This window comes from Schistocerca serialis, chromosome 4, assembly GCF_023864345.2.
Source record: "Schistocerca serialis cubense isolate TAMUIC-IGC-003099 chromosome 4, iqSchSeri2.2, whole genome shotgun sequence".
Classification (NCBI taxonomy): Eukaryota; Metazoa; Arthropoda; class Insecta; order Orthoptera; family Acrididae; genus Schistocerca; species Schistocerca serialis.
This window is the reverse complement of record NC_064641.1, coordinates 612063240-612086628: the sequence shown is the minus strand read 5'-3', so window position 1 is coordinate 612086628 and position 23389 is coordinate 612063240. Positions and strand designations below refer to the sequence as shown.

General features: G+C 37.6%; 1 protein-coding gene across 1 annotated transcript in view; it reads left to right on the top strand.

Annotated features, from left to right (window-relative positions):
• LOC126475424 (teneurin-a) overlaps positions 1-20116 on the top strand; it is a 353360-nt gene extending 333244 nt beyond the window's left edge. Inside the window, exons 33-37 of the mRNA XM_050103269.1 lie at positions 6071-6212; positions 6293-6424; positions 13019-13276; positions 15414-15591; positions 15694-20116. Coding sequence (XP_049959226.1) covers positions 6071-6212; positions 6293-6424; positions 13019-13276; positions 15414-15591; positions 15694-16937 — 1954 coding nt within the window. The 3' untranslated portion in view covers positions 16938-20116. The remainder of the gene's footprint in view (positions 1-6070; positions 6213-6292; positions 6425-13018; positions 13277-15413; positions 15592-15693) is intronic.
• The last annotated feature ends 3273 nt before the right edge of the window (positions 20117-23389 follow it).

Sequence of the window (23389 nt, the reverse complement as noted above, 5' to 3'; positions counted from 1 at the left end):
ACAAGTAGAAGGATTTGTATGTTGAACAAACTAGGCTGTTGTGTTACATTCCAGTTAGAAACACAAAACATTTAGTTGTGATAGGAGCAAGTTGAAGAGCTGTGACTCAAGTTAAAAGACTAATTGACTAACCACTGGATAGATATGTAATTTGTAGAACAGTTCATGATGGAAATGCCCCCACCCCCTCCCTAGATATACAGTCAGTCTAAAGAAAGTTTTAAAGAAACAGACTCTATTGCATAAACAAATCATCAGGTTATAGATAGAGGGATGCTGAATGTCATGTGTTTGTCAGTCAAGAGGGTATTGTGTGAAGCATTCATTCACTACCATAACAATATTACTGAAAGATCTGTCATAAAACCAGTGAAATTCTAGTCTTATGTAAAAGCTGTTATTTGTACTACAGTCAGTGTTTACATATTCCAGGATGTCACAGAAACTGAAACTGAGGGTAGCAAAACAAATGCAGAAATGCCGAACTTCATTTTCAAATGTTCCTTTACAAAGGGGAATTCAGAAATGTTGCTTAATTTTAATTGCTGCACCACTGCAAACATGAGTATATAGCTATTAGTGTCAGCTGAAGTCTCTAAAATCCAACAAAGTCTCAGGGCCTGACAGAATCTCTGTCAGATCCTATACCAGATTTGGAGCTGAGTTAGCCCCTTTCTTAACCATAATATACTGTAGATTCCTTGAACAAAAAACTCTGCCCACTAGTTTGAAGAAAGTGCACCTATTTAGAGAATTTTAGAACATATTCTGAGCTCAATTGTAATGAGGTATTTTGAACAGTGAAACCTCTTCCATACCAACCAGCATACATTCAGAACATTGGTCATGTGAAACACATGCCACACTTTTCACATATGAGATCCTAAAAGCTATGGATCGGGCAGTCAGATAGATGCAGTATTTCTGGTTTTCTGAAAATCATTTGATTCAATATCACATGCACATTTATTATCGTAAGTAGTTTCACAGGAGTATCAAGCAAAATTTGTGACTGGATAGAGAATTTCTTGGTAGGGAGGACACCGCATTTTATCTTGGATGCAGAGTCACAGACAGTTCTGCCCCAGGGAAGTGTGGTCGAACTCTTGCTGTCATGTTGTAATATAATGTTGCCAGACAACACTAACAGTGTGAATCTTCATACTATCATGGCATATTACTTGACTGATGAAAGAGCAAATTCGTCAGGAAATGAATTTTGTCTGCTGCTAATATTTCAGTTGCAAACCTTTCAGCCATCTTCAGTGCAAGGTGGAAAGACTGACTGCAAAGTCTACCATCCATCTTATATCACTAGGGTGAGCTAATAGCATCTGAATACTCAGCAAATAATAATGGAAGAAATACCATACAGGCGGCTATTGTGGTGCCCTTTGTAAGGGATTTTTCATCGCAAATTCTTGTCAAAAGTAGAACAGTACCATTTTCTATGAGTGTTAACTATGGCCAGCGCCAGACTCCATGTTTGTCAATGTTAAAACCATCATCTCACAATGTATTTAAATGGATTTACTGAAAACTGGATTCCAGAAGGACAGTAAGTTTATCAGGCTGTAGCAGGTTGGACATAGCATCAGTGCCGCATGCAGCAGTCCTTAACTGCAAGTGGAGTATGTCCATTATACAACAATCCACACTGACAAGGGAAATTATAAATGTCTGCCTTCTGTAGAATTAAGTCATGCTTCACAAAGCCAAGAAGAGCCTCCTGTCAATTGCAGTCCAGTTTATCCACAATATTGTATCTGCATTAGAGTGCCCAAGATGAGCATTCCTGTCTACTGGCTTGTGCTCAGTGGTGGGTCAAAACTTCATGCAAAAAAGCATGAAACTTTTTTAATGTCAAAAAGACACCCATCACCTCCATTTGTACCTGCAAATAGTCACTTTGCATCGCTAAAAGTGTCTTCAATGCATAAGTAAGGAGTTGGTCCAAGCCATATGGCTTCTGATGCATCAGGACCACACAGATACGATACTGAGACCCATCAGTGGCTCGGGTTAATGGCTTACTTGGCTTATAAGAAGCCAAACAGGAAGTGGAGTACGAACACTGCTTGGGGAACTGAAAAGCCTATCAGCAGTTCACAAACCACATGGATCTGATACCCTTTTGGCAAAACCTATTAAAAGGATGTCAGATAAGTGCTGATGGGAAATAAACTTAGCATAACAACAAATCTTTCCCAAGAAGGACTGGAGCTCCTTCAGGTTCTTAGGCTCCAGCAGGTTATTGATAGCTTTGATGTTGTCATCTGTAGGGACAAGACAATCTTCGATAAGCATGTGAGCCAAAAAAATTGCACCTTTGAAGCAAAAAGATAAAACAGCAGCTCCTTCATACATGGATTGAGACTTGATATATGAGTCTGCAACACATTGTGCGTTCGCCATCTGTTTAAAATCTCTGCAGAGGGGCATGGCACCATTTGGCTTCTCAATTACCACCAATGGGGAAATGAAAGCTATTTGCCAGCAGGCATTGGAAAACTGACTGCAGATTTCGTAAATGCGTCTCGCATGTGTGGCCTGTGACCACAAAGGACAAGCAATTAAAACAATGAAACTCAAAGTGGGTGTTGAGCAGTAAGAAACACCGAGAAATGGCGTCCAATGGCAACTAAAAGTATGCATGCATCATGCAAGTGAATGGGAACAGTACACACCTCCCCCCCCCCCCCCCCCCCCCCTCCACCCACCCTTACAATTTCATCAGCAGCTCCTTCATACATGGATTGAGACTTGATATATGAGTCTGCAACACATTGTGTGTTCGCCATCTGTTTAAAATCTCTGCAAAGGGGCATGGCACCATTTGGCTCCTCAATTACCACCAATGGGGTGCCACACTAAATAGACAAAATAGGGGAAATGAAGTCAAGTTCCAGTCAATGCTGGAACTCAGCCTTGATGTTGTCATGCATGGCGAAGTGAATGGGGTGGGATGACAAAATTAAGGTATTGCTGACAGCTGAAGAGAGAAATGGGCCCCAAAATTTTCTGGCCAATCAAAGGTATTCTCAAACACCTGGTTGCAAGACCTTAGTAAAGAGTTCAAACCTTGAAAGGAAATCATTTGGGACACTAAATGGACTTTATTCAATGATCTGCAATCCAAAAACAGATAAAGTGTCCAACCCAAAAACATTTTATGTGAACAGTGAATTTACAACTAAGATTATAAGTTACTGATCCACATTCTTATAATGTACTGCAATGGAGGAATGCCCCCCCCCCCCCCCCCACCCACCCACTCACACAATGGAATATGCTGTTTACCAAAAGACAGTACTCAAATGGTTCAAATGGCTCTGAGTGCTATGGGACTTAACAGCTGAGGCCATCAGTCCCCTAGAACTTAGAACTACTTAAACCTAACTAACCTAAGGACCTCACACACCTCCATGCCTGAGGCAGGATTCAAATCTGCGACCGTAGCGGTCGCGCGGTTCCAGACTGAAGTGTCTAGAACCGCTCGACCACACCGGCTGCCAACAGTACTCAAAGTATCAGTCATTGTAATGCAGGGTAAACCAAGAGCCTGTGCATGTCTAAGTTAATTAGGCTGACAATAGCCCCTGTGTGTACTGAAAACACAATCGTGCGCCCATTCATGATCGGTGTTTGCAGAATATACTGGGACAATGTTTGTGGAGTGTCAGAGACAGTCTGTCTGTGAGCCCAGGGAAAAGACTGGGGCACCCTGCAGTTTGCCAACTCTCACAAACTGATGCCACATGGTCCACTTTTTAGCATATCCCACACATGGCATCTAAATATGGGTAAAGCTGTGTAATATGCACCAAATGGCGACTGGGGCAGGAATGCCACCTACCGCTTTGAGCAGAAACAGATGTGGAAGTTGACCTATGCAGAGAGCCTGAAAAACATTGTGTGCAGGGATAAAGACTCTCCAGCTTCCATGTACCCACTGAGTTGCTGAAGGTGAAGATGGGCAGAGCCGTGACATCACCCTCAGGGCACTGGGACCTGTGTGCTGTACATATTTAGCAGTGCAACCTGCAATTGTCAAAAAATGTGTCTCTGTCATTGCCATAAGTTCATGTGATTCAGCAAACAGGGCAGCTTCGGCTAAAAAAGGGCCAGTGCCCAAGTTTGGGGTCAGGTGCTAATTGCCTAGTAAGCAATTCCATCTATAGGTTAACACATTGGGAACACTCAAACTGACACTTGCTCAAGAGACCTTGTAGATCTGCAATTCACGCCACATGCAACTGCCCGAGATGCTTGTAGTGTCAATTAAATTGCCATAATGTTGCCACTGCATCTATTTGATTTCCAAAATACTGCTGAGCAACTGGCAGAGTTCCACAGGTTAAGTTTCTTGGGTTTGGTAGAGGGGATTATGTACAGTTCTGTACAACCCCCTTGCTGCTGGAAAGTAACAAGGTGGCCTTAACAACGGGATAAGTGAAACACCTTACTGTAGAATGCATTGTGGATGGTTGGGTAGAAGCCTTCTCTGCCGATGCCTGGCATGCCACCAGTGCAGCATAAGAGCAGATAAATTCTACATTCTGTTTGAGCAGCTCCTGCAGCTGCACCTGCTTCACATGATACTGCCCCTGCTGCAACTATTGTTGCTATTTCTGGAGGTGAACTGTTCCTGTTAGCATTGCAAAATGTGATGTCCATGGTGGCCACAAATTAACACTATGGAAAAAAATAAAAGCTTTACATGCAAAAGAACATCCTTCATTGCCACTTTCGCATCAGCAAAGGCAAAAAGATGCCACAAACCATCCTCTCAGTGCAGATGTAATTACTATACCTGACAGTGGATACTCAACCTGGGAGCCGGGTATCTGGACCCAGGAAGAGGAAAAGCTCATTGTGCAGGTAAATTTGTGGGGGACAGAGAGTCTGAGACTGGCACGAGGAAAAACACGAAGTAAGACCAGCATGAATGACCGAAATAATTAGCATGCGGAACCAAGGGCATGGAGCGATGCGAAAGCCGAATCCATGTTAGTCTATCTCAGTGTAAGAACTGACTTGTGCAGCCTATCACTGCTAGCAAATAAACACCTGAGTCAGCAGTTCTGCCCGCACAGTTCTCCACATGCACTGTCCTTATAGGTTTTCACACTGTTCTGCTGTGAGATCCACACCGGCTCATGTACATCCACAATTATATGTATAAGTGAAGATACTAAAATGATAATGTCACAAATGCTCATGTACTGTTTTTCGAAGTTACACCACTAACATTTATAGAGCAGGTAGGTGACTGTTTTGAAACAATTACTTTGCAAACATATGTCTCATATGCATTAGATTTTCAATACCTCATAGCACCTTGAAATAGTCATTCCTGATCTTTGGTTCCTTACTTGAAAATGTTTAGTTTTGATCCTAAATGTTTAGGACACCCAATGGATCACAATATTTAGAGCATAATATCAACATATGATCTACTGTGCTAATAAGAATGCCTTGCGTTGGTTGGGTATTAGAAATTGGGGCTCTATTATAACTTCCCATTTCATGCTGTTTATCTTGTAGGTAAGAAGTAACTTTTCATCTTTTGCAAAATATGAGTAAAAGTTATTCTTTTAAACAATATAAACTATGGTGAAGTAGCAACTGAGATAGAGCAGCTGCAGATAATAGCATTTAATCTCATTTAATTAAATGCTCAGTTCCAAAATTGCAGTTTATTAACAATGTGTAATCAGCTGTGGCCAGCTAATATAAATTCAAAGTGGTCACATTGAAATGTACATCCACAAATAACTTTAAATATAAATGTTTTCTGTTAAATTTGTAATGTTCTTAATCCATATTTGCAGTATACTAAACTAATGCAAAAATTTCCTACACCATTACCTCGTGTCTGTATAACTAACTGGCAGATGCAGCAAACAAAACCCCAGAAAACCATATAATCAGTTTTTGTATTTGTAACATGGCTATTAATTATAGCCTGATTTGAATAAGAAAAATGTGCACTGTTCTTAAGTCATTTACATTTGATATATTAGCATTACTAAATAATTAATTGTTATTTCTGTTTATTATCTTCCAGTGGGAATACAATACCAATGGAGTACAATGTAATGGACCGCATAGTGAAGTTTGGAGAAGGCCTTTACCGGTATGATAACAGAGGTTTGGTTATACAAAATGCAAGAGAAGAAAAATTTCATTATAATGCTAAAGGTCTTTTGGTAAGTTGACATCATAATTTCACAGCCCTTTTTGCATACACTAGATTATTTCATACGAACTGATCAAGTCTTCTTTTCAGGTTCGAGCAACAAAGAGAGGTAGATTTGATGTGCGTTATTACTATGATCATTTGGATCGTTTGGCTACACGTAAAGATAATTACGGGAATGTAACTCAGTTTTTCTACACGAATCACATGCGGCCTAATGAAGTAAGTATTCAAAAATTGTTTCATCTCTTATCATGACAGGAATATGCATGCTCAAATGAAGTTGATTAGATCAGCTGTTTTTTAACTCATTTCTAGTTATGGGTACTGATACTTTCAGCTATTCTTTTTTATTTGAAGTCTTGACATGGTGAGGCCAAGTAGGGAGCTGCTTGATTAGTTAAGCTGGGAAACTTCAGCCCCAATTCACTGAAGTTTCAGTTGGAAGAGACTTGCCCTGTTGGGCTGTAGGCTGAATAATTTGGTTGCAATAACATTACCACTAATTGTAGCTGAATGAGATGAAGTATGAAATGCTTTTATAGAATGACTTGTTTATTGTTTTAGTTGCATGATAAACTATGTTTTTAGAGGGAACATGATGGAAAATGATATTACTGATTCGTGAGTAAATCTATGATGGCACTGTTTGTACCTTAAAGGAATTAATCATTGTCTAGGAGGAGCTTAAAGTCACACAGTGCAAAATGATTTAGAGAATATCTGTATGGTGTAAGAAGCAGCAATTGACCCTAAATAATAAAAGGTGTGAAATCCTCTGCATCAGCAAGATTATGCATCAAATCACACAAATACAAGGTTGTCATTTCAGCAAAATACCTAGGGATTACAATAATGAACAACTTAAACTGGAACCATAACAAAGGAAAATACCGCGTGGAAGAGGAACCAAAGACAGCATTTTATTGGCAGTGTAAATTGCCGATCCACATTCTTATAATGTGCTGCAATCGAGGATTGTCCTTACAATAGAATAAACTGTTTACCATAAGACACTACTCAAAGTATTGTTCATTGCAGTGCAGGGCAGCCCAAGAGCCTGTGCATGGCTAAGTTAATTAGGCTGACAATAGCCCGTGTCTACCAAAAATTCAATTGACCACCCATTCATGACCAGTGTTGGCAGAATACACTGGGACAATTTATATGGAGTATCAGAGACAGTCTTTGAGTCCAGGGAAGACACTGTGGCATGTGAACACTCAGAAGATGAATAAATTGTCGTACATGATTTTGCAGAAAATTATGCATTTGTCCTGCTGGATGAAGTGCTGGTGTTTCATTGACCACCATTCATCCACTTGTTGTTTATTATAAACAATCAGAAAACTGTGCAATTGATCATATTTCCTTTGTTATAATATCAGAACTCCTAACCATGACACAGTGAGTGTTCATCTTTCTCCACAGCACTTGATTAGCTTCATCAGCTTGTTTCCATACAACACCCAAGTACTACTTCTCAGATGGTGCTGCAGCCCAGTATAAATCGCAAGAATTTATGCCAACATATCTTTTCATAATGCTGATTTCAACGTCTCTGAAGTGTTTCATTTCTTTGTCCCATCGCATGGAAAAGGTCCATGTGATAGTATTGCTCATCAAGAGACTTGCTGCCCCTGCCAGTCTGCAGTGGATCTACAACTCATATATAATGACACCCAGACAGTTGGTTGAATGGTTTTCCAAGAACATTTCCGTGTGTCACTTTTAGCGCACAACTATCAGTGAGTATGACTGTGTTGTTCCCACTGGCCATTACAATATGAAAATGAAAGTTTTTCTCCAATTTGCCAGACGTCAGAAATCAATCTGTAACTAGGATCCAATAAGACTTGTTCCTCGGTAATATCACAAGGTTTATTGCATGCATGTACATAGGTCGCTGGTGACAGATGTGTTTTGAATCTTAATGAAGATACCAATGCGATTTCAATTAGCTTGCTACATCCTCATGGGTCTTCACCTTCATATGTATGCCCTGAGGAACCTGACATATTAACTGTGGACACGGACATTCTTATGGAGATTGATGTGAGAACAGCAACAGGGTAAACATATATCCATTCATCAAAAGATGCACAGTGTTACATGTTGCTTCCCAGTACTGAGGCATAGTAAGTTTAGATGACACATTTTCCATATTTGTTTCTGTAAAACTGAACCTGTTTACCATGCCTTCCAAGCATGTTTTCAACTGAGATGGCTATATCATGTTTCACATCACTGAAGGTCAGATGTCATAGAGTGTGGCCTTGCATATTATAAATGCTTGCTATTGGCCTGTGTACTGTACTAACCTACTGTGCTATATTATAACACCAGCTTTTTAACAATAAACATTGTTTTCAGAGTTTTGTTTCATATTGTAGGAGTCTGAATAATGAATTAATGCAGTACATTGCTGTACATATTAATTTTTATCTCTTAATCCCATGTTCATCTCAACTTGATTTATTTTACTATGGTTTATAGTGTAACATGAAGAAGCAAATGTATTATTATTATTATTATTTTAGTTTCAAAGGTGGCATGTTTTGAGATATTCAAGGTTAAAGGTCTAGGTCACTGCCCTTCATTGTGTACATTTTTCAAATATGACAAAATTGCATATCATTGAATAGCTTGTTTCAAGACCTTTCCAAAATTACCTGGTTCACTGTTATATCTTTTTTAGAACTTTGAGTGACCATTACTCTTGTCTTACTTGTGCCAAAATTCTATAATTTGATATTTTTCATTCTCTTGTCATGTGCAACGAACACACCAAATTTTATGAAAATCGAACAGGATTAGGTTGGCATCTGTGTTGATTTGACATGGAATGACATTAATTTTATTGGATATCCTTGAATTGGAAGGTACTTGTTTTGTCTTCCTCATGATCCTTTCGTACATGTCTTTCTGGTGACATGCTGTTGTGATGAGCAATCAAGTAGTCACTTAAGTTGATCAGTGCTTACGTGGATGAAGAATGTAACCTGTAAGGCTGTTCTGGAAATTTTTCTCTCTGAGTTGTTGGAAGTACATCTAAAATGTGGCTTTGAGCTGAGACTGACAACTTGTTTTTCGAATTTAAGTCTGACATGCCTTTTAAAATCTCTGTTCAATCACAGTTGTATCCAAAACAATCAGCCAGTTTGGTATGTTGAATGGTAACTACCTGCTTTGACAATCAGCTGACTGACTGGACCTCAAACTCACAGCTTGAGACTTTTATATATGCCACTGTTTCCTGGTACAAAATAAGGGACATGTGCCACTAATAATAAATTTCTAATTGTTGCTACTGCAGTTTGGGTTCCTTCATACTTTCTGATCATCTCATTGATCTCTCACTGTAATACACAATTTCAGAAAATGGAAACTCCAGGTTGGAATGTGAACATTGTAACGAATAGGCAGATTGCCACTAACTGCAAAGATAAAACATTTATGAACTCAAAAAAGCCAAGCCATAAGCTTAAGTAAATGCAATCAACAATGTGAAATAGGAATCAGCTTAATTTTTCAAGGAACTCCTCGACAGAATAGAAGGAGTGACCCACGAGGAAACTCTTCAGTTTTGATTTGAAGTCACATGGATTACTGCTAAGATTTTTGAATTGTGTGGTAGCCTATTGAAAAGGGATGCAGCACACTTTTCTGCACAAGGGTTAAGGAAGTATGATCCAGATGCAGATCGGATTTCTGCCTAATATTAACTGAGTGAAAGCTGCTAATTCGTGGGAATAAGCTGATATTGTTAACAAGAAATGACAGTAATTGATATATATATTGAGAGGCCAGTGTCAGAATAGCCTGAGTAGTGAAGAGGGGTCAACAAGTATTGCCCGAACTGCCTGTTCCTGAGCCAAAAATATCCTTTGAGAATGGAAAGATTTACCCCAAAATATTGTATGACATAAGTGAATGAAAATAAGCAAAGTAGACTTTTTCGTGTTGAACGATCACTTACTTCAGATACCATTCGAATAATAAAAATGGGAGCATTAAATCTTTCAACAAGATCCTGAATGTGGGCTTTCCACAACAGCTTACTATGCATCTGAACACCTCTGAAAATCCTGTGAGGTGCATGGCAGCCATTATGTCCCATAGTACCAGTTATTAGGATTTCTTCCTGTTCCCTTCGCGTATGGAGCAAGAGAAGAATGATTGTTTGAATGTCTCTGTGCATGCAGTAATTATTCTGATCTTACCCTCACTATCTCTATGTGAGCGATATGATGGAGTTGTAGTATATTCCTAGAGTAGTTGTTTAAAGCCAGTTCTAGAAACTTTGTTAATAAGACTTTCTCCATATCGTTTATGTCTATCTTCAGGAGTGTTCCAGTTAATTTCCTTCGGTATCTCTGTGACAAACTTGTGACCATTCACGTTGCCCATCTCTGTATATGTTCAGTATCCCCTGTTAGTCCTACCTAATACAGATCTCACACACTTGGGCAATATTCTAGGTCTGATCGCATGAGCGATTTGTAACCAGTCTCCTTTGAAGGGTGACTGCACTTCCTGAATATTCTACTGAAGTCTACCACCTGCTCTACCCATGACTGAACTTATGTGATCATTCCATTTCATATTGCTACAAAGTGTTAGATCCAGGTATTTGTATGAGTTGGCTGATTCCAACAGTGACTCATTGGTAATGTAGTCATAGGATACTGTGTTTTTCCGTTTTGTGAAGTGCAACATTTTACATTTCTGAAACATTTAGAGCAAGATGGGAATTTGTGCACCACATCAAGATCTGAGTGAATATCTATGCAGCTTTTTCAGATAGCACTGCATCATCCGCAAAAAGCCTGATTTTACTATTAACATTGTCTGCAAGGTCCCTAATATACAACATGAACAGCAAGGGTCCCAACACATTTCCCTGGGGCACACCCTAAGTTACTTCTACATCTGATGATGTCCTCCCTACCAAAAAGTTCTCAATCTAGTCACAGATTTCATTTTATACCATATATAATCGTACTTTTGACAATTAGCATAGGTGTGATACTGACTCAAATGCTTTTTGGAAGTCGAGAAGCACCACATCTACTTAGTTGCCTTGATCCAAAGCTTGCAATATGTCGTGTGAGAAAAACGTGACTTGGGTTTCATAAGATAGATGTTTTTGAATCTATACTTTGTAGCATTGAGGAGGTCATTAAGTTCAAGATAGCTCATTATGTTTGAGCTCAGAATATGTTCTAAAGTTCTACAGCAAATTAGTGTCAACGATATTGGGTGGTAGTTTTGTGGATCACTTCTGCTACCTTTCTTGTAGAGAGGTATGACCTGTGCCTTCTTCCAAGAACTAGGTATGGTTTTTTGTTCAAGGGATCTATGATAGATTATCGTTAGAAGAGGGTAACTCAGCGACAAATTCAGTATAGAATCTGACAGGGATTCTGTCGAGGTCTGGAGCTTTGTTCAGTTTTAATGACTTCAGCTGTTGCCCAACACCACTGACACTAATACTTATTTCATTCTTCTTTTCAGTAGTGCGTGGATTAAATTGGGGCAATTCTCCTGGGTTTTCCTTTGTGAAGGAACATTTGAAAATGGAGTTAAGCATTTCAGCTTTTGCTTTGCTACCCTTAATTTTATTTTGTGCCTCAATCTTTAGGGACTGGACACTAAGTTTGGTGTCACTCGCAGCCTTTACATACAACCAGAATTTCTGTGGGTTCTATGAAAGATCACTTGACAGTACTCTGCTGCAGTAGTCATTGAAGGCATCACACATTGCTCTTTTGACAGCTAAACATGTTCCACTCAGCATCTCTCTGTCTATAGCCTGCTATTTTTCAGCATGATGCCCTCTTTGCAACTCAGGTTCACTAAGTGTTTTATGTAGTGGAAAAATTCTGCAGCCTAACAGCCAAATGAAGCAAAGTTATTCACTGGCAGAAATTACAGTGATGCAATTGTTTTGGAATAAAGCTGCAGGTGGAAAATTCATGCCATATGGTATAAAAGTCAATCATACGTTAGCAATTATTTCCTATTTTTAAACTTTCTGGATTTGCTAATAGTCATATGTATTCATTCTGTACATATATTTTTTGGTTCAGAGTATCTGGTCTCTCCCCCTCACTCCCTCAAGCTTTTTGCATTCTTGGCATTTGTAACGGGTACATAGAACTGATTACAAAATGTCATAAATGTGTTAGAAAATGCGATATATAGAATAAAAATTACAACAAATATCAGAATTGTACATTAACAAAGAAGATTAATTACTGTTCAAGTATTACTCATTCTAGCTATTAAATTGTAATATGATAACTGCGCATGAGTGTACGCTAAACATAATTATGATTTAGATTAGATTCTCTCTCTCCCTGTGTTTTTAAAAATTTATGTAGTCATTTATAATAATAATAATAATTACAATCTTAACTGTAATAATAATAATAATTATTATTATTATTGAGTCTAATGCTTTTCAGAAGTCAAGAAGTATGGCATTTACTTGGTTGCCTTGATCCAAAACTTGCAGTATGTCGTGTGAGAAAAATTGTTATTATTATTATTATTATTAATTATTATTATGGTGAAGATTTTACTTCACAAACTTCCTTTCTCAACATGTTGGAAAAAGTTGGCAACTGTTGTCTTCTAGATAACTCTGTCCGTGATTCAATTTCTGAGTTTTCATGTAAAGTATGAACAAAATCTGGAATATTTTCAACATTATTTCTGGGTATTTTATTTCCTCTGTGCAATAGTGCAATGAGATAGATGGGCACCAGACATCACCATCACTTTAAATATTGCATTTTTGTACTGTTTCAGGTAAGCCAGATCTACAGTCCGCGAGATGGCAAACTCATGTCTCTTGTTTACGATGACCGTGGTCATCTGATATTTGCTCAAGTGCACAGGCACAAATATTATATTGCAACAGACCAGTGTGGAACTCCTGTTATGGTTTTCAATCAGTATGGAGAAGGCATAAGGGAAATAATGCGTTCACCTTATGGCCATATTGTATATGATTCAAACCCATATCTTTATCTGCCAGTAGACTTCTGTGGTGGACTTCTAGACCAGGTAAAATAATTTAGAATGTTAATCTAGCAATTCAGTAGCACAGTAAATAACTTTTTCAACATTTAGTTCTGCAGTTCAGTATTATAAATGTTGTTTTTCTTCAAGTGTTTGGTGTTTTAATTATTATTTCAGCCAGAGGAATAGGAAGCTGCAGCTTTTCAAGTGGCCTGACAGAAATATCAGCAGTTCTACATGAATACTTAAAATGTTAACAAAGAGTGTAGACTTTTAGAATAAAAAAAAGACAGATTGCCACTTGCCACATAGAGGTGGTGTTGGGTCACCAACAGGCACAGTGAGAAAGAGTATTAGAAATATTTCATCTGTTTGACAAAGTTCTTCTTCAGAAGTAAAAAACCACACATATTCACACAAGCACAACACACACACACATCATCTCTGGATGCTAAGGCTTGACTTTGACAGTGTGTAATATGAATAGCAATCTAGCTAGGGAGTTTGATTTTATAGAATAGCGAAAAAGCATACCCCACCTTTCTCTTTTCCTTTCCATTCCTTAAATGTTTGTATAGATTAAAATTGCACATGCAAAAGTTACTACTTAACTATTTGTAAAAGCTGCTGATTTATTGATATAAGGTTCAAGTATCATTTCTACAACACACTTGTTTGTGTGGCTATTATCCGCAAGTATCTACATCCACATCTCTACTCTGCAAGCCATGTTATGGTGTGTGTGGCTACTTTGTGTATATTAATATTCAGTTTATAAATTCAAAGAAAGACGTTTGAATTTACAAAATGAATATCATTTGTATATATGTTGTTTTGTATCATGATGGGGAGTGGGGAGATACAATCCTAGATTGCTGCAAAACCCAGCTAGTAATAAATTAATATTCACTCTTCTATGTGCAGTTGATGTATCCAATGTCCAAAAGGATATGACCATTGACTTTCAGGCCAAGAGTGGAAGCATTTCTGTGGACACTAAGTTTGTAAACTGTTTGTATGCCACCATGGTTTAATTATACCATGCATGGCAAAATGGTGCAGTCCAAAACTGATGCTGAGGCAATTGTGTTGCACCATGGGCCATAAATGACCAGGGTGAATGATGGCTGTGAAGATTTGTATGGGTAGATAGATGTGCAACTGCAGATGCTCCATCGGACTAATGGCCTTTGGAATGAACAGCATGAAACATCTAACGGCAAACATCCTACAACAATCATTGGAACAGTCCAGGCCAGATGAGAGAGTGTTCTGGAAGATGTTTTTGTGGCATTCTCTGGGTGATCTCATCATTCTGGAAGGCACAGTCAATCATTACAAGTATGCATCTCTCACTGGGAAGCATAAGGTGGCTCTGCAAAAAGATTTATTCTTCTGATTCGTAGCATTCTGTAGGTCCTATTCTTACTCTCCGAGGAAGAATCATGGTCAATCATTATGCAGTAATTTTAGCTGGTCAAGTTCATTTTATGGCACAGATGATATTTCATAACAAAGATACCTTCTTCCATGATGATGATTCATAATTGAAACTGCTAGGTTTGTTCAGTCATAATTTATCAAACATGTGGATTAACATCAACATGTCACTTGGCCTTCTGAGTCACTTGATGTGAACATTATTGAGCATCTGGGCTTGATTTTAACAGGAAATCTTGTGTACATTTCTTTCCCTGCCATTTATGATAGAACATCGACATCATAACTCCACGCCTCTATCTGGTACACTACTGTGTGATCGAGGGGCTCCAGTTTTTATTCCCAGCCAAGTCGGAAATTTTCTTCACCTTGGGGGCTGCTTGTTTGTGTTGTCCTAATCAATTCATCTCATATTCACCATAAATAAATGCAATTTGCCAAAGTGGCATAAAATAGAAAGGCTTGCACCAGGCACTCAAACAAATCCAGATGGAGTCTCAAAGACATTTCATGATGGAACTTTGTGGTACAGTGCATGATAAAAAACTGAACAGAAATTTTTCAGAACCAGTTCACACATACTCGTACATCAGATGATGAGATGCAGCTTTGTTATTGGCTAACATGGTCAAATGCCATATTAAACTGGTGGCAATGATATTTTAACAGAGATTTTCAAGAAAATGAAGAAATTCAAAGCTTATTAAAATACAAAAACTACATTTAGTTCTCTATTTTTCAGGTAACTTCCCTTGTTCACATGCCAAATGGAAAGGTCTATGATCCATTGATTGGACAGTGGATGTCACCAATGTGGGAAGGAGTATTGGACAGAGTAGCAACACCAACACACTTGCATCTATATCGCTTTAATGGAAATGATCCAATTAATGTAAGAAGGAATCCACAGCATCTAACAGGTTTGTAATGTGTAATAATTATTTGATATAATAGTAACATGGAGTGGTCAGATTATTTGCTGGATTTGGAATTAATTGTAAACACTCTTCTTGTCTTTTCAGACCATGAAAGTTGGCTTTCACTCCTTGGATATGATCTGAAAAGCTTGGCTCCTCAACTTTATCCTGCAAGCCTGCCAGGTGGAGGTCTGTTGTCAACTGTTGGGTTTGGTGGTTCACTTGGACCTTTTCCCGGAGATCCTACCAAAGGAATGTTGTCTGCTGCAATGCCTCAACTTATGCTGTCACAGTCCTCAATTCAGCTCAAACAGAATGGAGTACTTCCAGCATTTGGTGTGGCATCTGGTTTCCTAGCACACCTAGCAGAACGGCAGTTGGGTGATGCTTCAACTTTGTCATCCCCACCTCGATCTGCAATGAAGAGAGATACTTGGCCACCTGGGAACTTCCCTGCCACAAATCCAGCATCAGTGTTTCCATTCAGGCGTTTGGGTGCTGCTTCAGAACCACCATTTGGTCGCGGTATACTTGTATCGAGAACACAAGAAGGATATGCTGTTATTAGTAGCGTTCCTGGAGCAAATGCAATATACAAGGATGTATTTACATCTGTCTTCAATCAGTCATACCTATTACCATTTACCTTCTTGGTGCACAATGCACAACAGGATGCATTCTTTTTTGTGAAAGAGGAAACATGGAGAGCCAATGAAGATCGGGGTCAACTAAAGCGCCTAGGTGGTCAAGTGAACATAACGTATCATGAGAAGGAAGCAGGGATTTTAGAGAGTAGTGGGGGGACTGGTAAAATTGGTGACCTGAAAATACATGGATTAAGTGCTGTAGTAAATTTACGGTATGGAACAACACCAGAGAAGGAGAAACAAAGGTTGCTACATCATGCGAAAGGACAGGCAGTCCGAAAGGCTTGGCACAGAGAGAGGGAAGCATTACGGAACAACTTTGTAGGAACTCTGGACTGGTCAGCAGCTGAAGTAGAAGAGATTATTAAGGTAGGATATGCCTCAAATTATGATGGTGAATATTTCCATGATGTCCAACGTTACCCTGAACTTGCAGAGGATCCATTCAATATACGTTTCATTAAAAAGAGTTCATCTAGTGGAAATGAGTCAAATAAACGAAGAAGGAAAAAGAGAAGCCTGGGGCAGAGACTTTTCTCAAGATATGTCAAAATATCATCAAACACTGGTAATACGCATCACAAAAGGGAAAGCCCCGTGGATATCCTAGGTGCACTGTACAGCTCTGAGTCACATCGGAAAAGCTGCCTCAATAAAAAGCACTGGTGGCTTCAGTGGACTCAGCACAATTCCTTGTGCTGAAACAGTGGTCAGATTTTTTAAAATGAATGATAAATTCATTTCTCCCAATGATTTGTGTACATGACACATTGTGTGTATTCTACACCTGACAACAGACAGTTTTTAATGAGATACAGGAACTAAGGAATATTCTTTAGACATGCTTTGGTACTCACGGTATATGTTTCAGCAGAACTGACATGAGCATGCACAAAAAAGAATGGATAGTGTTTAGCACTTAAATACAGAGCCAAAGACTGAAAGAAGACCATAATAGTGGGGACTTCGTATGTCAGAAAAAACTGACTTGCTAGACTTCTAAAAATACAACAAAGTGCTAAAGAGTAGTTTCAGAAGATATAACATTTGATACCGTTTAATGTATACATTGTGTAAGTCTGTGTTACTTTTATATTAAAAACTAAAATAAAATGTTAAGTGTGCCAACTATTCTACATGTGATGTAGTAAGTTAAAGAGTGATATATTGCCACTGAACATGTGTTTAACAGATGCATCCAGACCAAGTGATAAGCGATTACGCAAACTTTTATAATGCTTCTTCAAGATTGTCCATACACAAAGAATAAAAGTGGTATTATTTTCTACCAAATGTGTTAGCTATTTCAAAGATGCCAAAATAGTCATGAATATATCATAAACATCTTTTATGGTGCGCAGATTTTTAGTGCGTTCACTGTGGAAAACTACATTTTTTAACAAACCGGATCTTTAAAATTATGTACATATATTTATAAAAACAAACAGTTTTAAAGTGTCGAACTGCAAACAATTCCGTGAAAGTTTTGAGGATGAATAAATCTAATGTGCGAGCTCTGTGCAATGTTGTGAAGTGACTAATGCTGTTATTTTTATGTTTGGTATATCCGACCGAAAATATAAAGATGTGTATATTAACATATAAAGAAGTTAAATGTGTCCATTAAAGGAAATGTGTAGCTATGTATACACGCATCATGTGTTACCAATATTTATATATTTTTTATTACGTGGTGGAAGTGTTGTGCAAAGAGTAAAATGTGTAAATTGAAATACTCGTTTCTGCTAAAATGTTTAATGTTATGCTCGTATGTGAAAATGTAATTATGTATCAGTTGTATACAGTATTTTACTTTAAGTTTTGCATTATTAGAATAATTTATGTACAGTATGTTATTTTTGCCACATGTGGTTGAAAAGACTCTAGAGGGGAAAACCAAGCAGAATACCAAAAATCTAAGTAGTGCACAATTTATTTAAATATATTTTGTATTGTATGTATGTGAACACATTACTCATTGCATTTATTTCCATAAGGTGATCAGATTTCTATACTGTCATAGGGCTGTTGGAACATATGCTGTAGCAAGAACATTTAAATGTATATGATGTGACAATAATTGTGTGATCACTATTAAAGATCTTATTATAATGATACTTTCTCATTGCTTGACTTTGGATAACTTCTGAATGTTATATGTTAAAGTATTGCAATTAAATGTATAGATATTGTAAACAGTGTTCAGCATTTTGTGTGACATATGTTTCCAGTGTTTGTAATATGTGGTTACGTGGTTTCCATTTACACTAGTTCATACATTGTAGAGCAAAAAGTAAGATGTACTGTAAGCTTATGACACTTTGTTTGTTCCTGTCAAGATGTCTGGTCACCTTAATATGTACACCTATTAAATTTGAAAACAGGGTCCAGGAAGAAAAGTTCATCAGTGCTGTTAAGATGATTAGCAAATCCATGTATCAGCATCAGGATGTATATTTATATATACTAACAATGATGTTGAGACTTTTACTTACTAGTGAGTAGTCAGTTAAAGTGTAAATAATATATGTTTTGCTATAACGTCCCTTTTGAAAATAAATCAAAATACTTAAGTGGTGTGTAACTGCTGTATACAGATATTTTTGTCAGTGTTTGCTGTACAGTTTTAATTCTTGATTTTTATCAATTATGTTAATATGTGTTGAAAAATGTATCAATGTCAGTGTTGCTCAGCTAGAAATGGAATATTAAAAATTGTATGCAAATTATCTGAGTCATCATAGTCTTTGGCCAGAAGTTACACAATATCAGTAGGGCAAAGTAATGCAGGAATGTGTATACCATTGTTAGATCGATTCTTTTTTTAAGTAAAACTGATGATTTCATCCAGTGAATATTTAGTTTGTGGAACTGTTTCTGAGAACTTTAACTGGTCAAGGAAAATCTGGTAGTCAAAATCTGGAATTAAAATCTGAATTATTGACCACAACTTGAAAACAGCAAGTGACTCACATGTCTCTTGTTCAGTTGTTACATTTAACTAATGTGTGCATGGTCTACTTCCAGAAGCTCACGTGTAGGGATAATTTTTTAAAAACATCATTGTTACACACCAGCTCTTCTACACTGTTCTAATTTTTCAGATGTTATCTAAGTTAACTTAGTAAAAACTAAGACTTTGATGTTCATGTATATATGTAAGTGTATTGTGTTATTAAGTTGTGGACCCTATGCTGAGTATAACTTGTGTGTATGCATGTTGTATGAATGTATGATCACAAAACTGCATTGTTTCAATTTTCCCCAAGAAAAGAGCTTATAAATTTAAAACTGCTTGAAAAATGCTTCCTCTGCTTTTACAGTTTCAATTTACAACAGAAATAGAATGTGAAATGTGGATGAATACCTCTGCCTTAAGTAATCTATGATGAGAAACTAAAAAAAGTGGACAATTTTTTAAATTTAACTTCTGTGAAGTATGTAACTATTAATACTAGGATGATTAGTACTACTAGTACTAATACTTGAAAGTAATGACACTGTGTCATTATTTGCAGAATATGCTTCTTTTGTTAAAATTTTGTTGGATGATAGCAGTCCAAGTGGAGACAGAAATGACAGAATTGCCAGAATTCTGATCATTCATTAATTTCACTGTCAGTACATTTCACAAATATAAAAAAAGTTCAGTGTTTGCTTGCCAGATGTGCTACAGAAAAAAAGAAATGCGTATCATACAGTTCTGAAAGCATAATGACATTCTTCAGAGAAATGCTAAAGAGGTTCATTTCTACTGAATCTTTTTAGATATTTTTTTGTAATATTGGATGAAACTGAATATGTGTTTAATACTTTCAGAGTACAATATTGTTTGTAATGTATTTATTGCTGTAATTTTATTTGGTATGATGCTACTTGAAATAAATGTGTATTGAAATAATATTTGAAAGAAAATATTAAAGAGTAATACTTTTTATGGTGATGAATGCATTACATTCAGAATTGACAGCTCCTGCAGCCAAACTTATGTGAAAAGGAAAGACAGATGATCACAAAAACTGTGGCAAGAATGTATGGAAGCTGAAGATATCTGTATAAGAGCCAGATACTTATGAACTGAGGAGGAGTTTAAGTAGAAGTAATGTTCAAATTCTACCCCTCTACATTTATGTCAATATGCCAGTTACGAAAATTTCTGCTGAGAGCAAAAGGCCTAGAGTCAGTAGCTTCATTTGCATGTCAGCATTCTGCAAATCACCATGAGCATTAAGAATTCCTGCAGTGCATTTCTAGGGAATTTGCACTTATCTGAAAAGGAAAGTTGCCACTCACCATGTAGTGAAGATGCGGAGTTGCAGATAGGCACAACAAAAGACTGTCACAATATAAGCTTTCGGCCAACAAAGCCTTTATCGAAAATGTGTGTGTGTGTGTGTGTAGGGGGGGGGGGGGTCTATTTTCGACAAAGGCTGCCTTGTTGGCTGGAAAATTATATTGAGATAGTCTTTTTGTTCAACCTATCTGGGACTCAGCATCTCCTCTATATGGTGAGTGACAACTTTCCTTTTCGTAATATTGTTACATTCCATCGTGGATTTTCCATTGTTTGATTTAAGTATCTATTTAAGCAGATATGTGGTGGTTTTCAGCAGATGGACTAGTAATGTTTGTAGAATGTATTAGACAGAAGAAATACAAGCCGGAAAATTGTCACCACAGGACCATAACACCAGACTCTTAATAGGCTACAGTGTATCTTTTCATAGCCAGTTTTTACTTCTGTTAAATCTTCTGAGCTGGGGGGTTGTAATCAACACACAAAATTATTCACACACATTCCGTGCCCATCTGTGGAGACATGTTCAGACATAAAATAGTGTTGGTTGCTGTCAGTTACTAATGTTTTATATTTGAAGATGTCTTCTTCAGAGGAGGACAAAACATTAGTGAATTATTTTATGCATCGACCATGATTTCTCAGGCTCGAAATTTTGACAGAAGACATCATATTCATGTCACTGAGAAAAAATAAATGAGATAGAAGATACACAGATTTGACTTAAATGCCATATCTTCATATTTAAACAGTAGATAGTGCAGGATGGAATAACAACAATATTATGAAAAGCATAGATTGCTCCTCACTACACAGAGGAAGCATTGAGTTGTAGACAAGCACAATGAAAAACCTACTAAACATTCAAGCTTTTGGCCAAGAGATGTTCTTTGGAAACAGAAAGCACACACACAAGCACAAGTCTTTCTCTCTCACACTCGCACATGACCCCTGTCTCCAGCAGCTGTGGACTGGAACCACTTCTTTCCATCTGTGTACCTGGAGAGTTACTTGCTGTAGCAGAACAGTTTGTTACATTGTACTTTCAGCCACTCATTCTCCTGTTGATATACAACTTTTTTACTTGGCAATGATGTAGTAAAAGGGCTATTCATAAATTAACATCCAGTTGGCTGTTAAAAAAAGAAAGGAAATGGATGCATTTTTATATACAGTGTGTTGAAATTACTTCTCCACATAGTTGCCACCCAATTCAAATACTGTCATACCGTGACACTAGCTTCTTTATCCCTTCATCAAAGTATTGTGTTGACCAGTTCTACCGTCTGCTGTTGACCACATCCTTGAGCTTAACATCAGTCACGAAGTGCTGAGATCAAAGTTACATGGTGCCAAGTCCAGACTGTAGGGAGGGTGGTGAAAAATCTCCCAGCCAAAATAATTGGTCTCCTTCATTTGACTCACAGTATGGGACATGGATTGTCACGAAGGAGAATGATTTCTTTGATAATCATCAAGTGCTGTTTGTTTTAGGTTGCCCTTCACAGAATTTCATAAAAGTCACAACAAACCTATAGTGCAACAATATTGTCATGTGTTAGTCTCATGAAATCTGTTGTTCAGTTTCTTTGTGATCTCAAGAAACTGTGACCATCATTTTGTAGTTTGACAGCCTCTGCTTCAATTTTGTGGCATCATTGAGAGAATGAGTGTGCATCCTCTGTTTTGACTGTTCCTTAGTTTCATAGCTCATGTTCTACTTGTATGTATTGTCCCCAGTCATGATTCTTTTCAGAAATTCCTCCCCATCTTCACAATAATGCTGAAGAAATGCCAAGGCTGAATCCATTCTTTCAGTCTTTTGAACATCAGTTAGATATTTTGGTATCCACTATACACAAAAATATGGTAATCTAGCACTCTGTGAACCCGTTAAAGAGGGTTGTCCTTGATAGCTGAGGCACATCTTGAGAAAGTTTGGAAATTGTAAACAGACCTCTTGCACACAATTTTGCAAAATATTGCACAACTTGACCAATCACAGCCGACTGTAACGGTCATAATGCACATCTGTATGACCAACTTTGAAGTTTCTGTGCCACTCACTCACAACACCATCACTCATAACCCCATCCATATAAATATGACAAGCTGATGATGTATCTCAGCAGTATTAACTCCTACTTCAGGGAAGCAAATGAAATAATATATCCCACAACTGACAGATCCGTTTCAGTTGCTCACTGCTTACATACTCGTTCTTTACCCGAAAATGCTCGTGATAGGATTGTATCTCTTAATAAATAAAAAGAGAAGCCCAGTTGTTCTTTTTGAATGTTTGCATGACATCACTTCACATATTTAAAGTTTGATTCCCATAGCTAAATGCCAGGCACTCATTACAGATCAAAATTGTTTATGCAGGTCTCTTTGTACTCACATTTGATGGATAACTTTATATTCTGCCAAAAGGATGAGAATCATGAATTAATTGGCACACAAAGTAATTTTTCCTATAGTAGCTCAACAAACTGTCTACAAAGCACAACAGAATGATGATAATTATTCGTTAAGGTAGAGTGGCATGTTTACAAATGTTACTTGTTAAGTCTGTCATGGATTCTAAGAGTCACTGCTCATATCTTCGAATAATCCTGAAGCACACAGTGTAGAGAATACTGAAATCCCGGAGCAAGTTACTTGCTGACCAAGGCCTAACTCCAAGAAAAACTGCACTAAAAAGCCAAAGAAACTGGCACACCTGCCTAATAACATGTAGAGCCCCTGGGGGCATATATAAGTGTTGCAACACAACATGGCATGGGCTCGAATAATGTCTGAAGTAGTAATGGAGGAAATTGACACTATGAATCCTGCAGAGCTGTTCATAAATACA